The following is a 12,031-nucleotide window of genomic DNA, read 5'->3' as shown; positions in this document are numbered from 1 at the left end:
TTCATCCACTAATGAGAGATCTCTTAACAACCAGAATATATTTGGAGGCTTAGAAGAACGTGCATACTCTTGATCAGATCCTCAAATAGGCAAGTCTGACCGTTAGGATAAATTACAGACTAAACTGCCTTTGGACATTTCAGGAAAGGCATTACTATTGCAAAGTTACAGTGCATGACTCAGAGAGGGACTGTTGCTGCCAACAGTTCGTATTTTTGAAGGGGTGGGGGATGCTCTCCCATTCAAAAAATGGGACATAAGCATTACGCAGGCTATGAAAAAGTTTTTAATTCTTTTTGCTGTGTGGACAGCTATTAAAGAATAAATGGTAGAGGTTGATTGTCTGTTTTCCACTAAGTGAAATTTTTTAAAAAAAAAAAACCTATAGTAATCACAACAAGGCTCTGCATGGCACAAAATCTTTCCCTTTGTGCTTTAGTTTGTTACAAAAAAAAAAAAACGGAGAAATTGCTGGAGACAATAACATTACAGAAACATACTTTGTTGGCTGTATGTAATGGTCGTGTATCTTACAGATAGTGCCCTTCCAGACAATTTGCTACAAGCATCTCAAAGAGAGATAGATTTACCTTAAATCCCCAGCTGGCAAGTTCTGCACATGGTGGTTTATGAGGCAATGGTGAATGATACACCCAAACTGGGAGACAGTATTCATAGAATCACAGAATCATAGAATAGTTTGCATTGGAAGGAACCTTTAAAGGTCATCTAGTCCAACCCCCTGCAATGAGCAGGGACATCTTCAACTAGATCAGGTTGCTCAGAGCCCCGTCCAACCTGACCTTGAACGTTTCCAGGGATGGGGCATCTACCACCTCTCTGGGCAACCTGTTCCAGTGTTTCAGCACCCTTATTGTAAAAAATTTCTTCCTTATATCTAGTCTAAATCTTTCCTCTTTAAAGCCATTACCCTTTGTCTTATTGCAACAGGCCCTGCTAAAAAGTTCATCCCCATCTTTTCTCTAGGGCTCCTTTAAGTACTGAAAGGTCGCAATAATAAGGTCTCCCTGGAGCCTTCTCTTCTCCAGACTGAACAACCTCAGCTCTCTCAGCCTTTCTTCATAGCAGAGGCACTCCAGCCCTCTGATCATTTTCGTTGCCCTCCTCTGGACCCTCTCCAACAGGTCCATGTCTTTCCTGTGCTGAGGATTCCACAGCTGGATGCAGCGCTCCAGGTGGGGTCTCACCAGAGCAGAGCAGAGGGGCAGAATCACCTCCCTTGACCTGATGGCCACACTTCTTTTGATGCAGCCCAGGATGCAGTTGGCCTCCTGGGCTGCAAGCGTATATTGCCAGCTCATGTCCAGCTTTTCATCTACCAGTACTCCTCAGTTCTTCTCATGCTTTCAATCCATTCAACCCCCAGCCTGTATTAATATCTGGGATTGCCCTGATACAGATGCAGGGCCCTGCACTTGTTGAGGCTTTTTTGAGGCATCATGAGGTTCGCATGGGCCCACTTCTTGAGCCTGCCTGGGTCCCTCTAGATAGCATCCCACCCCTCAGGCGTGTCAACCACACCACTCAGCTTGCTGTCATCCACAAACCTGCTGAGGGTACACTCGATCCCACTGTCTATGTCATTGATGAAGATATTGAACAGTACTGGTCCCAATATGGACCTCTGAGGGACACCAGTTGTCATCGATCTCCATCTGGACATTGCTGCACCATTCACAGCACTTGTCTTGGGAAGCTTCAGGAAACTGGCCAGGTGTGATGTGCCTTTCACTTCCTCCCTTTTGGTGATGCTGGGCAGTGAGGATGTACCTGGGCTGCTAGCTAGGGACCATTCCTTTTCAGGTCCTATTCAATTCTGTGCTGCTGTTGCGTTAGCCATCCAGGACCCTTAATCTTCTTCATATTCAGGCTGACTTCAGAGGCAAACTTTGCTTGTCTCTTGGTGGAGCAACTGGTGCAAATAAAGTGGAGACTGAAGAACTGTGAACATTGCAGCACCCAATGCAACAGCTAAATCCTTCACAAGCAATATGAGTATAAACCAAAGGACGTGATGTTGGATGGCTTCATAAAAAACAGACAAAGCTGGTATTTCATACTTAGGAAGCTGGGACCTATGTTTAGGAGGCAGGAACCATTAGCTTCTGAATCTGTGCCGTGCACAAATATTGGGAGGCAGAAAGGGCTGGAGCCCCTTATGGTCCTCTATGGTCAGAACTGGTTCTTAATACTTGTGTTAGCTCCCTGAAATCTTTCCACTCAAATCTCTGTGACCTCAGTCAAAGACCCGGTAGAGCTTTCTCTCATGCTAGAATATGGCTGCAGGCACCAGATATTGCAGCATCAAGCTATTTGGGCAGCCAGCGAGGGGTGGCAATGGCAACTCAGGCCATGGCAGCTCTTCTGCTCCCTCCATGAAGAAACACCTTTGGTAGGTGCGGGGAGCCTGCTGGTATGCCTGCCTTCCATTTCCTTTGCTTATTTTTTTTATCTCAGTCACTGATCTAGTTGGCGTTAAGGTTTTCAGCTGTAAAATAAACACATTTGGACAGATGAAGTGTAACATTCTCTTACGGTCCCCTAATTTTTTTTAAGGCTAAGCAAAGATGCTTATGATTCCAAGCTCTACCTGTCCCACTGCAGACTAGCCTCACACTGTGCGGATGCTGGCCATGAAATGGTCGGTCTGTCCTTGCCACTATCCCTAGTGACAAGGCTGGGCAACAAAAGGCAAGGGCAGGCTGCCTGGCTGGACCCTTCTGCAGAGCACTCTTAGGTTGCACCTGAGGCAGGCCAGGCAGAGCAGAGAGCGTGCTGGTGAGGTCTGTGCTAACAGGGTGTGAAGGGCAGTGGGGCAGGTCTCATGGCAGGGAATATGCTGTGTGGTGTGACTATATGGATGAGAAGAATTGGACACCCATCAGAAACTCATCCAAAGAGTTGGAAGGGTGAGTCACTGGATTAAGAAATTGTGTTTGGCAGCTGAGGCAGTCTCTTCTGGCTGCTTCCAGCACAATTTTAATGTTGTTACTAATTCCAAACTCCCCAAAAAAAGTCAGGAAGTGCCAATAAAGAAGAAGATAATACTGATCCACATGGCAGGCAATGGTGGCAACGCTGGAGCTGGCCCATCATCACCACACTGAACAGCCCTGACCTGAAGTTTGCTAATCTATGTAAAGTACTGTATGGCCCTTTGCTTCTCCAGGAAGTTAGGACACTCTGTGAGCTTGGGTCAACTAGCTGGAGAGGTTTCTCCCGGCCTTCTGCATGCTGGTTTCATAATCAAAAAACAGTTTTCCTCTCAGACTAAAACAGATGTAACTTAGGAGGGGGTTTCTCATATTCCTGCTTTTTGAGTAAAATGTTTTCCAAGTAGGGACTGCTCTTCCTGCTTGTGTTCAACTTGTTTTCTTTATTTAAGATGGAAATTCCTGTGTCACAGAGATATATATATCTCTCTATATAGAAACAAGAAATTATCTCAATTATTCTTTTTAGAATAAAGGGCCCGGATAAGCTTTAGGTGAGCTTTTTCTCACTTGCTGAGAGCAAGCAGCATTTTCCCCATCTTCTTTAAAAGTGCACAGAAGAAAAATGGAGAGAAAACATGCTGCACATGCATGAGGCATGTTCTCAGCGAGAGCAAATCAGCTGAGAAAATATCAGCTCTGGGGATCTGCCCAGAGGAGCTATGCTGTAGCTGGATTTCCCATGGCTTTGTTTTCTAGATACACAGAAGCATGAGAAGTGTAAGGGAAGAAACACATGGGTAGGTTCCAAATGCAAGTGAAATAGCCTTCAAATGCTCCAAGTCAGATGACTGAGAGCCCAGAAATAGGCTTTTTAGTCACAATTTAAAACTAATAGCTATAATCTGGATCCAAGCAAGATCCTCCTTCTCCCCATCTCCGCTCAGGTAAATATCAAAGAAATCTTGTCCACTGCTGACTGCACCAGTGCCACTGGGAAAGTGACAACTGAACTTTATCAGGTCATCATCTTACATCCAAAATTGCACTCCTGAAAATCCTTCTTATTGCTACTGGCAATGCTTACTTGTGTGGCTCAGCTTTTGGGTTGTTTTTGTCCAAAAGGAATATAGTTCTCAGACTCCATGTAAATGAAACCAAGGTAGTGGAGCTGATCACGATGATCACTTCAAAAGCAAAATCCCAATCCCAAGTAACATGCTCATGTAAACATCCCCACTGCAGGCTCCTCTAATAGTCAGTGGGGTCAATAGGTGTGGTTCATTTAACCCATCTCAGACCTCAGTTTTCAGTAGGGTTGAAATTCTAGAATCTGTACTAAAAGAAAGACACAATTATCCAATGATCCTTTTTTGCTTTGCACTCCATGATTCTGGGATTTGGTGATTTAATTAAGGAAAACAGCTCCCCACAGAGCTTGCAAAAACAAATATTATCACGTGTCCCTCATGGTCAAGAGTTCAGTGGAGCAGGCACACCGGTGACTAAGCAGGTCAACTCACAACAAAAGGCACGATACTTCAGAGTCATTGCAGTAAAACTTGCTCATGCAATCAGTGCACCGCAAAAGATCAGTATTTGTCACTCTGTTGAGGCACTGGCAGCCAAAATGAAATGCTCAGTTCATGCTCAGTACATGGTTCAGTTTCTTTGGCTGCCACACGGCCTTTCTGTGGTCCACTGGAGTTCCGCACCGTCAGAGTGCAGGTCTGTTTTCAGGCATCACTGTCACTGCCTTGTAAACTTCTAGCTTAATAAAGCATTTTGACTCGCTCCCCTCCCCAGTTTTATGCTGCAAATGCCACAAGAGCTTGTGCAAAGCATTTGCCTCCTAAGAAAAGCGGGCACGTCAGTAAAGGCACTTGTGGGATGAGCAGATTCATAAACAAATGGTACTCCTTTTCTGCCTGTGGCTATGGAAAGGTTGACAGAGCTCTTTCTAAAACAGCCAAAAGACCATGCAGCGGGGCTCGTCTCAGCTCTCTTTAAACTTCCAGTTAGAAAAAGATGGCCGTAGATGGCCAGCAACCAAACGTCATGAGAACAGCTACCTTACAGATGTGAGGGGGTAAGAAAAAAGCATGTTTAGACAGGTCCCTCATCTGCAACATTTTCTGTGAATCAGGGGTTTTCTCAAATTCAGGCAGTACTCTCATCATTTGGATAACTATCCAGAGAGGGGTGTAGCTGTTATGAATTTGTTTAAATCCATTTTCAACTTATTCATTCTTTGAGACTTGGCAATATTCTGCAACAGTCCTTTTCCAGTATTCAAATGAGCTTTATGTGCAAAACTATTTTGATTTCTTTTAAACATTCAAATTGGCTACAGTCAATAGTTGTGGCAGTAGGAATGCTGTCACAAAAGCATCTCAGCTTTGCTCCCAGCTGCCTGTGAGTCTTTGCAAAGAAAAACAGATTGTATCTATTGATCTTAAACTAATACGTTAAGACTCCAGGATTTCCCAATCCATCTGGAGCAAAAGGAAATGGCCAACAAGAATGTACATTTGAATCTGGCTCTGAGGCCAAAGGGGGACCTTCCAGTAAGTATTAAGTTCAGACTGAACTTCCACCTTCAGCCTAATAGATGGCGTGTCCTCAAGTCCAAAGTGAATCTACATTCCACTCAGTGGAAGTGCTGATAAAACCACTGACTTAGGTCCCATATCTTCACTTAGACCCTACTGAGCATTTAATTAACACTGTAGAAGCAGCAGTAGTCGTATCAGTTTCACTTCTTCCAAAGCTGACAACGCATCTAAGATAGCAGTGTATTGAGCCTGCAGAACAGAGTGCCACATGTCCTCATCAGCATTAAACTCACGGCGGGGTAGCGCAGCTGCTGTAGTGGTGGGACAGCCAACAGGGGCCAGACAGGAGATGTTGTCCCAGGATGTGGCTTCTTAGGTGGCAGCTTCCTACACCCAGTCAGTCACTAGCACAGCAACAATTCCACATGCCGTCACAGTTCAGGTCACCACAAGTCCAAAGCAGGGTGTGTAGTCAAACATATCGCAGTTAGCATGTCTCCAGACCCAGACCAGCCCTGGTGGGCACCGGTACATACCCCATGTCTTTGCAGAGCGCTGGCACCTTCTCATGTTCCTTAAATAACATGGTAGCATGTGTACTATTAAAACAAACCCTGTCTCTCTCACACAGTCTCAGTGTCAACAACTATAACCAGCAGAACCAAAGTTAGCTGAGATTTTGTAATATTGCCCTAGGGTTATATGAGTCACTCATTTACCTCCCCATTCCAACAGGCAATTTTTTCGCACTTCCTTCCCTTCCCAATACCAGGACTATCTTGGCACTCCTTTTTCATCCTCCCCAATCCAAGAAGCGTCCACAGGGCAGTGGAGACAAAGTGTTGTTTTATATTTACTTATTGTCAGTGCATCCCAAAATTTGCTCTTATCTGACACATCACAAGCTCATTTTGGGCAAACCCCTGATATCTCACATCCCTTTTGACATAATAAAGTGGATATTTTGCCTTGGATTCCACCAGTGATAGTGCATCCGCAGCAACTTATCCTTACCCCTGGGAAAGGCAAAAGCACTAGGTCAGAAAGAGACCTGCTTGTGTGTCTGCGGAGCAGAGCGCACACCTTGCAGAAATATTCAGATGAATTTTGGATTACTACCTTGGGTGCTGGAAGCACTTTAGCCTTATTAGCAAAATGCTCCGGCTGAGCCAATTAGCCCTAATTACAGCAGTAGTTATATCAGACTAGGGGGAGTTGTACGCTTACACAGTTATATTACTTTGCTGTTTATCTCCAGCATATCTGCATAAATTTCACTGTGCTTTTTAATGAGAAAATACTCATAAATACATTTCCCAAAATAAGGATGAGGTTGCCTATAATCCTTTTTCTTAGCCAAGTGGCTTAGAAAGTGAGAACAATGTATAAATGCTTGAAAATCCTCTAAACATATCTCCACTTAGTTTCTTCCAAAGCAGGGTTAGGCAAAAAATATCTAAGAATAAGAAAGAAGAGTAATGAAAAATATTTTTTTTACAAATTTGCTGGAGATGTTTCAATATGTTTAAAGCCCCCACTAGATATCTAGGGTAGTGCAGAGCTGGTGAAAATACACAGACAGCACTTGAATGCACTACCAGCAACAGCTCACTATTCCTTGCAACGTCACTAAGGAATAGGAGTTATTTTTGTTCTTCTAACAGTGAGTGGGAAATTACAGCAGATAAGTTTTGTGATCTATCCAAGCTCTGGGGAAGGCGGGGAACACACATCCAACTCAGAAGTCTCAGCATGGTGGTTCACAGTCCTATGTCCTACTAACCCTTGCCCCAGGCATTAAAAGCCAGTATAAATAGAGCTCCCCAGTGAGCGGTTCACCAGCAGAGCCCGGAGAGGAGGCGGCTGTCACAAACTAACCCAACAACTGTGCTGCCACTGGGAAGCAGGAGAGCTGCCTCTCTGGAGATGAAAAGCCACTGTTATAGGGAAACATGCAGGTTGCCACTGCATTTGTGAAGCCTTCTCCCTGCTGTGTGCAGCCTGTGTCCCCTGTGTGCCCCTTCCCAGGAGGGGAAGAGCTGGGGGGACTGAACAGAGAGGCAACAGCACTTTCCCTGGCCAGGAGGGCAGCCTGGTGTGCATAATTCAGTGTGGATTGAACCTCCTATGAGATGCCACTGGAGTGGGACCCAGACCCCCGACCCGGGGCAAATGTAGCAAAGGGAGGGACATGCTGGAGGACAGTAGGGGGAAAGGGAGGCAGGAGGTTCTCACCATCAGGAGAGCATAGCAAGAGCAAGCAGCACCCAAGAAAAGGTGAGCAGCATCTGTAGCACACCTGAAGCATGGATCTTCTGAAGCATCCCTGGGGGGCTGAGGGTGCTGTGGGTCCATGCACACCGCTGTGGGAGTGTCCACAGAGGTGTGAGGGCTCTGGCCACACAATGGACAAGCATTGGTGGGACATGGTGGAGTGATCACAACACCACACCTGTAGGAAAGCTGAGCAGGCTCTTGGAGACGCGGCCATTGGCATGCAGCACGACTTATGTGCCTCGCTCCACGTCTGCGCTCAGTTACCTGGGCTCTTATAGAGCTGCTTTTTAATACTGGGGGGTTCCTTGTAAATAGGGTTCATGTGCTGCTGGGAGCTGGGGCGTACAACCTCTCCACACCTCCAAGGGTTTGAGGACCAAGCAAAGGGCGATGCACAGGGCTGGAGTCCCTGGGGCTCTGCCAAGGCTGGGGAGAGCAAGCGAAGAGGCTTCTTCCCCCTGCACACCCTAATCCGGCAAAGCATTGACAGCAATCCATTTCCAGGAGACGGACTCCAGATATGTGGGGTCATGAGTGAGAGGGGGTCATGAGGCGGGTGGCAGGAGACGATGCAGGTTAGCCCAGTACAAAGCACCCGTCTCAGAGCATCTGTGCTCTGCACAGCCGATTACCCGGGCTCAGGGTGGGTCAGCTGCACAGCCGTCTCCCGCGCGCAGGAACTGCCACCGCTTCCCATGGCAGCCAGGACCAGCCTTCTCCCCGGGGAAAATCGGCCTCATGCCGGGCTCAGCAAGAGGAGGGAGATTTCTTCTGCATGGGCAGAGACGCTGCCACCGCTGACCAAGTAATGAGCCATTATTCCACATGCCAGCACTAAATCTCTGCCCCGCCAAGAGCAGCAGCGCAGGGAGGTCAGGCCCCTCCGCGGGAGGCGCAGACTTCCAGGATCGCTCCTCCCGAAATGGCTGGGCCGAGTTGTGCGGAGAGCTGGGGGCCTCCCAGCCGGCGCCTGGAGGGGGGGGAGGCGGGCAGCCTCAACGGCCCCCCCCCGATTTCCTCACATCAAAGTGCCCTGACGAGTGTCCCCATCTCTCGTCTTTCTCGCCCAGGCGCCACGTGGCTGCAGCGTGGGGGGGCCGCGGCAGGACCCGCTCGTGCCGTTGGCGGCGGGGGCGGGAGCACAGAGGCACCCCCTTCCCGGTCCCCTCCCGGGGCCTGCCGGGGGTCCCGCGGCGCCGGCCGGTGGGCTGAGGTGGCCGCGGGGAGCGGGGGGGCGAGTGGCTCTGGGTGGACGTCCCGTCCCCCCCACCCGCGGGGAAGTTGTGCCGCTGGGAGCCGGCGTGAGGCAGGATCGTGGGGAGGGGAGGAACCCCGAGTTTGCGGCGCTGCTGCCGTCCCCGCGCAGCGCCGGTGCGCGGGGGCAGGAGCCACAGCGAGCGAGCGAGCGGCGGCACCGCCGCCACACCGGCTCCGCCGGGCCGCCCCTCCGCAGCCGACCAGCGCGGCCGCCCGCCCTCTGCCCGCCCACGGGGCGGCAGCCCCCGATCGCCCGGCGGGGCCGGGTCGGGTCGGGTCGGGTCGGTCCCGGGGGGAGGAAAGGTGGGAGCGGGGCGGGGGCGCGCGGCAGCCGCGGGGGTCGTCGCCATGACGAGCGCGCGTGCCGCCGCCTCCCGCCGCTGAGCCGGGCGGCGCGCGGCCGCTGTCCCTTCAGCACCGCGCGCCCGGCGGGGCCCCCTCAGCGCCAACGGCCCCGCCAACGGCTCCGCCAACGGCAGCGCCAACGGCACCGGCATCCCCACCGCCACCGGCAGCGGGGCGGCCCCGGCATCGGCAGCGAGGCGAGCCCTGGCGGCCCCCGAGGGCGGCGGCGATGGCGGGCCGGGGCCGGGGGCAGCAGGGCGCGGCGGCGGGGGGCCGCGGCCGCTGAGAGACCAGGTAGGGCGGGCGCGGCTCGGCGGGGCGCGGAGCGGGGCGGCTCCTCCGCGGCGGGGGCCCGAGCGGGGCGAGCGGGGGGGGCGGCAGCGCCCCCGGGGCAGAGCGGGGCCCCGGGCGGGGGCGGCGGCGCGGGGCTCCGGAGGAGGCGCGGCTGGGCGAGAGGGGCCGGGGGAGCGGGGCCCCGGGCGGCGGCGGCCGGGGAGGGGTGTCCTCGTCTGGCGGGGCCGAGGCACGGCGGGAGGGAGGGGAAGGTCCGCGCGGAGCCGGTGGCACAAAGGCCGTGAGTAATGGGGGGTTCGTAGGAGCGACAGCCGCAGGGCAGGTGAAGGGTACGGGGAGGGACAGGAGGCTGCGGCGGGAACAAAGGAGCCACCACTGAAGGTGTCTTCGGTGGGAGAAAGGGAGGGGAAAGGGGGAAAAGGAGGAAAGAAGACAAAAGCGGGGGAAAGGGGGAAGAGGGAAAAGAAAGAGAGAGAAAAAAGAGAGAAAGAGAGAAAGAGACAGAGAAAGAGAGAAAGAGAATGAAAGAAAGAGAGAGAAAGAAAGAAGGAAGGAAGGAAGGAAGGAAAGGAGCAAGTGTCGATAGATGAACATGCTGTAGACTTGGTCATTCTGGCAATTTTCTCTGCAATTGCATCCTAGGTTTTCAATCCCTTATACACCTTTGGAAGAAGCTCACTATGACAGGGCAGAGTCTGAAGGCTTTATCTGAAGCAAATTTTGAAGACAATGAGATCAGCATCAACGTTGGAGGCTTTAAGAAAAAGATGAGATCCAACACATTATTAAGGTTCCCTGAGACCAGGCTGGGCAAACTGCTGAGCTGCCACTCAAAGGAGTCAATACTGGAGCTCTGTGATGACTATGATGACACCAAGAATGAGTTTTATTTTGACAGGAACCCTGAGCTCTTTCCGTATGTGCTACATTTTTATAACACTGGCAAGCTCCATGTAATGGGTGAACTCTGCGTGTTTTCTTTCAGCCAGGAGATTGAATACTGGGGAATCAATGAATTCTTTATAGACTCTTGCTGCAGTTACAGCTACCATGGGAGGAAAATGGAACCAGATCAAGAGAAATGGGAGGAACAAAGTGACCAGGAGAGTACGACATCTTCCTTTGATGAGATTTTGGCATTCTACAATGATGCCTCTAAATTTGACAAGCAACCCTTTGGAAACATCAGGAGGCAGCTCTGGCTCGCTTTGGATAATCCTGGGTACTCAGTCCTAAGCCGAATCTTCAGTGTCCTTTCAATAGTGGTGGTGCTAGGCTCCATCGTGACTATGTGCCTGAACAGCCTCCCAGACTTTCAGATTGTTGATAGCAACGGGAACCCCGAGGAAGACCCTCGCTTTGAAATCGTGGAACATTTTGGTATTGCATGGTTCACTTTTGAACTGGTGGCAAGATTTGCAGTAGCTCCTGACTTTTTAAAATTTTTCAAGCATGCCCTGAATTTGATTGACCTAATGTCTATCCTTCCATTTTATATTACCTTAATTGTCAACTTGGTAGTGGAAAGTAGTCCAACTTTAGCAAATTTAGGAAGGGTTGCACAAGTCCTGAGACTCATGAGGATCTTTCGCATCTTAAAGCTTGCTAGACACTCCACTGGTCTCAGGTCTCTTGGAGCCACCCTGAAGTATAGCTACAGAGAGGTGGGGCTTCTTTTACTCTACCTCTCTGTTGGCATTTCCATTTTCTCAGTAGTGGCATATACCATTGAGAAAGAAGAGAATGAGGGGTTAGCCACCATCCCTGCTTGTTGGTGGTGGGCTACCGTTAGCATGACCACAGTTGGCTACGGGGATGTTGTGCCAGGGAGCACTGCTGGCAAGTTGACAGCATCTGCATGCATCCTAGCTGGTATCCTAGTGGTAGTGCTTCCCATTACACTGATCTTCAATAAATTCTCCCACTTTTATAGGCGTCAGAAGCAGTTAGAGAGCGCCATGAGAAGCTGTGATTTTGGTGATGGCATGAAAGAAGTTCCATCAGTCAACTTAAGGGACTACTATGCTTATAAAGTTAAATCCCTTATGGCCAGTCTTACCAATATGAGCAGGAGTACCCCCAGTGAGCTGAGCCTGAATGATTCACTGCATTAGTGTACAAGTTTGACAGCAGTTTGCATGAGAGCTATCAAGAGCTATGTTTATAAATGTTTTCCTATTTGTCTTTTTCCTAAAGGATAGTGTTGCTGACACTGCACTAACTTTGCACTTGAGAAACTGAAGACATTTCTATTACAAGTTGACAGTTTGCACATTTTCATCCTTGTTGCATAGGTACTAAATGCTGACTTTTCCATACAAATGTTACCACTTCCATGACATTAGTGCT

The 12,031-nt window shown here is 49.9% G+C and overlaps 1 protein-coding gene across 1 annotated transcript; it reads left to right on the top strand.

The window, feature by feature from the left end:
• The first annotated feature begins 10,347 nt into the window (after window positions 1-10,347).
• Window positions 10,348-11,796, top strand: KCNS2 (potassium voltage-gated channel modifier subfamily S member 2). Its single transcript, XM_054192402.1, has one exon. The coding sequence runs from the start codon at window positions 10,363-10,365 to the stop codon at window positions 11,794-11,796; it is 1,434 nt and encodes a 477-aa protein (XP_054048377.1). The 5' UTR covers window positions 10,348-10,362.
• The last annotated feature ends 235 nt before the right edge of the window (window positions 11,797-12,031 follow it).

This window comes from Rissa tridactyla, chromosome 2 (assembly GCF_028500815.1).
Source record: "Rissa tridactyla isolate bRisTri1 chromosome 2, bRisTri1.patW.cur.20221130, whole genome shotgun sequence".
Classification (NCBI taxonomy): domain Eukaryota; kingdom Metazoa; phylum Chordata; class Aves; order Charadriiformes; family Laridae; genus Rissa; species Rissa tridactyla.
Note: the sequence above shows the minus strand (reverse complement) of the source record. Positions and strands in the feature narration are given on the sequence as shown.

What these genes read in the sequence shown, in the direction of transcription:
- KCNS2 (XM_054192402.1), top strand. Translation starts at nt 10,363, where the DNA reads ATGACAGGGCAGAGTCTGAAGGCTTTATCTGAAGCAAATTTTGAAGAC.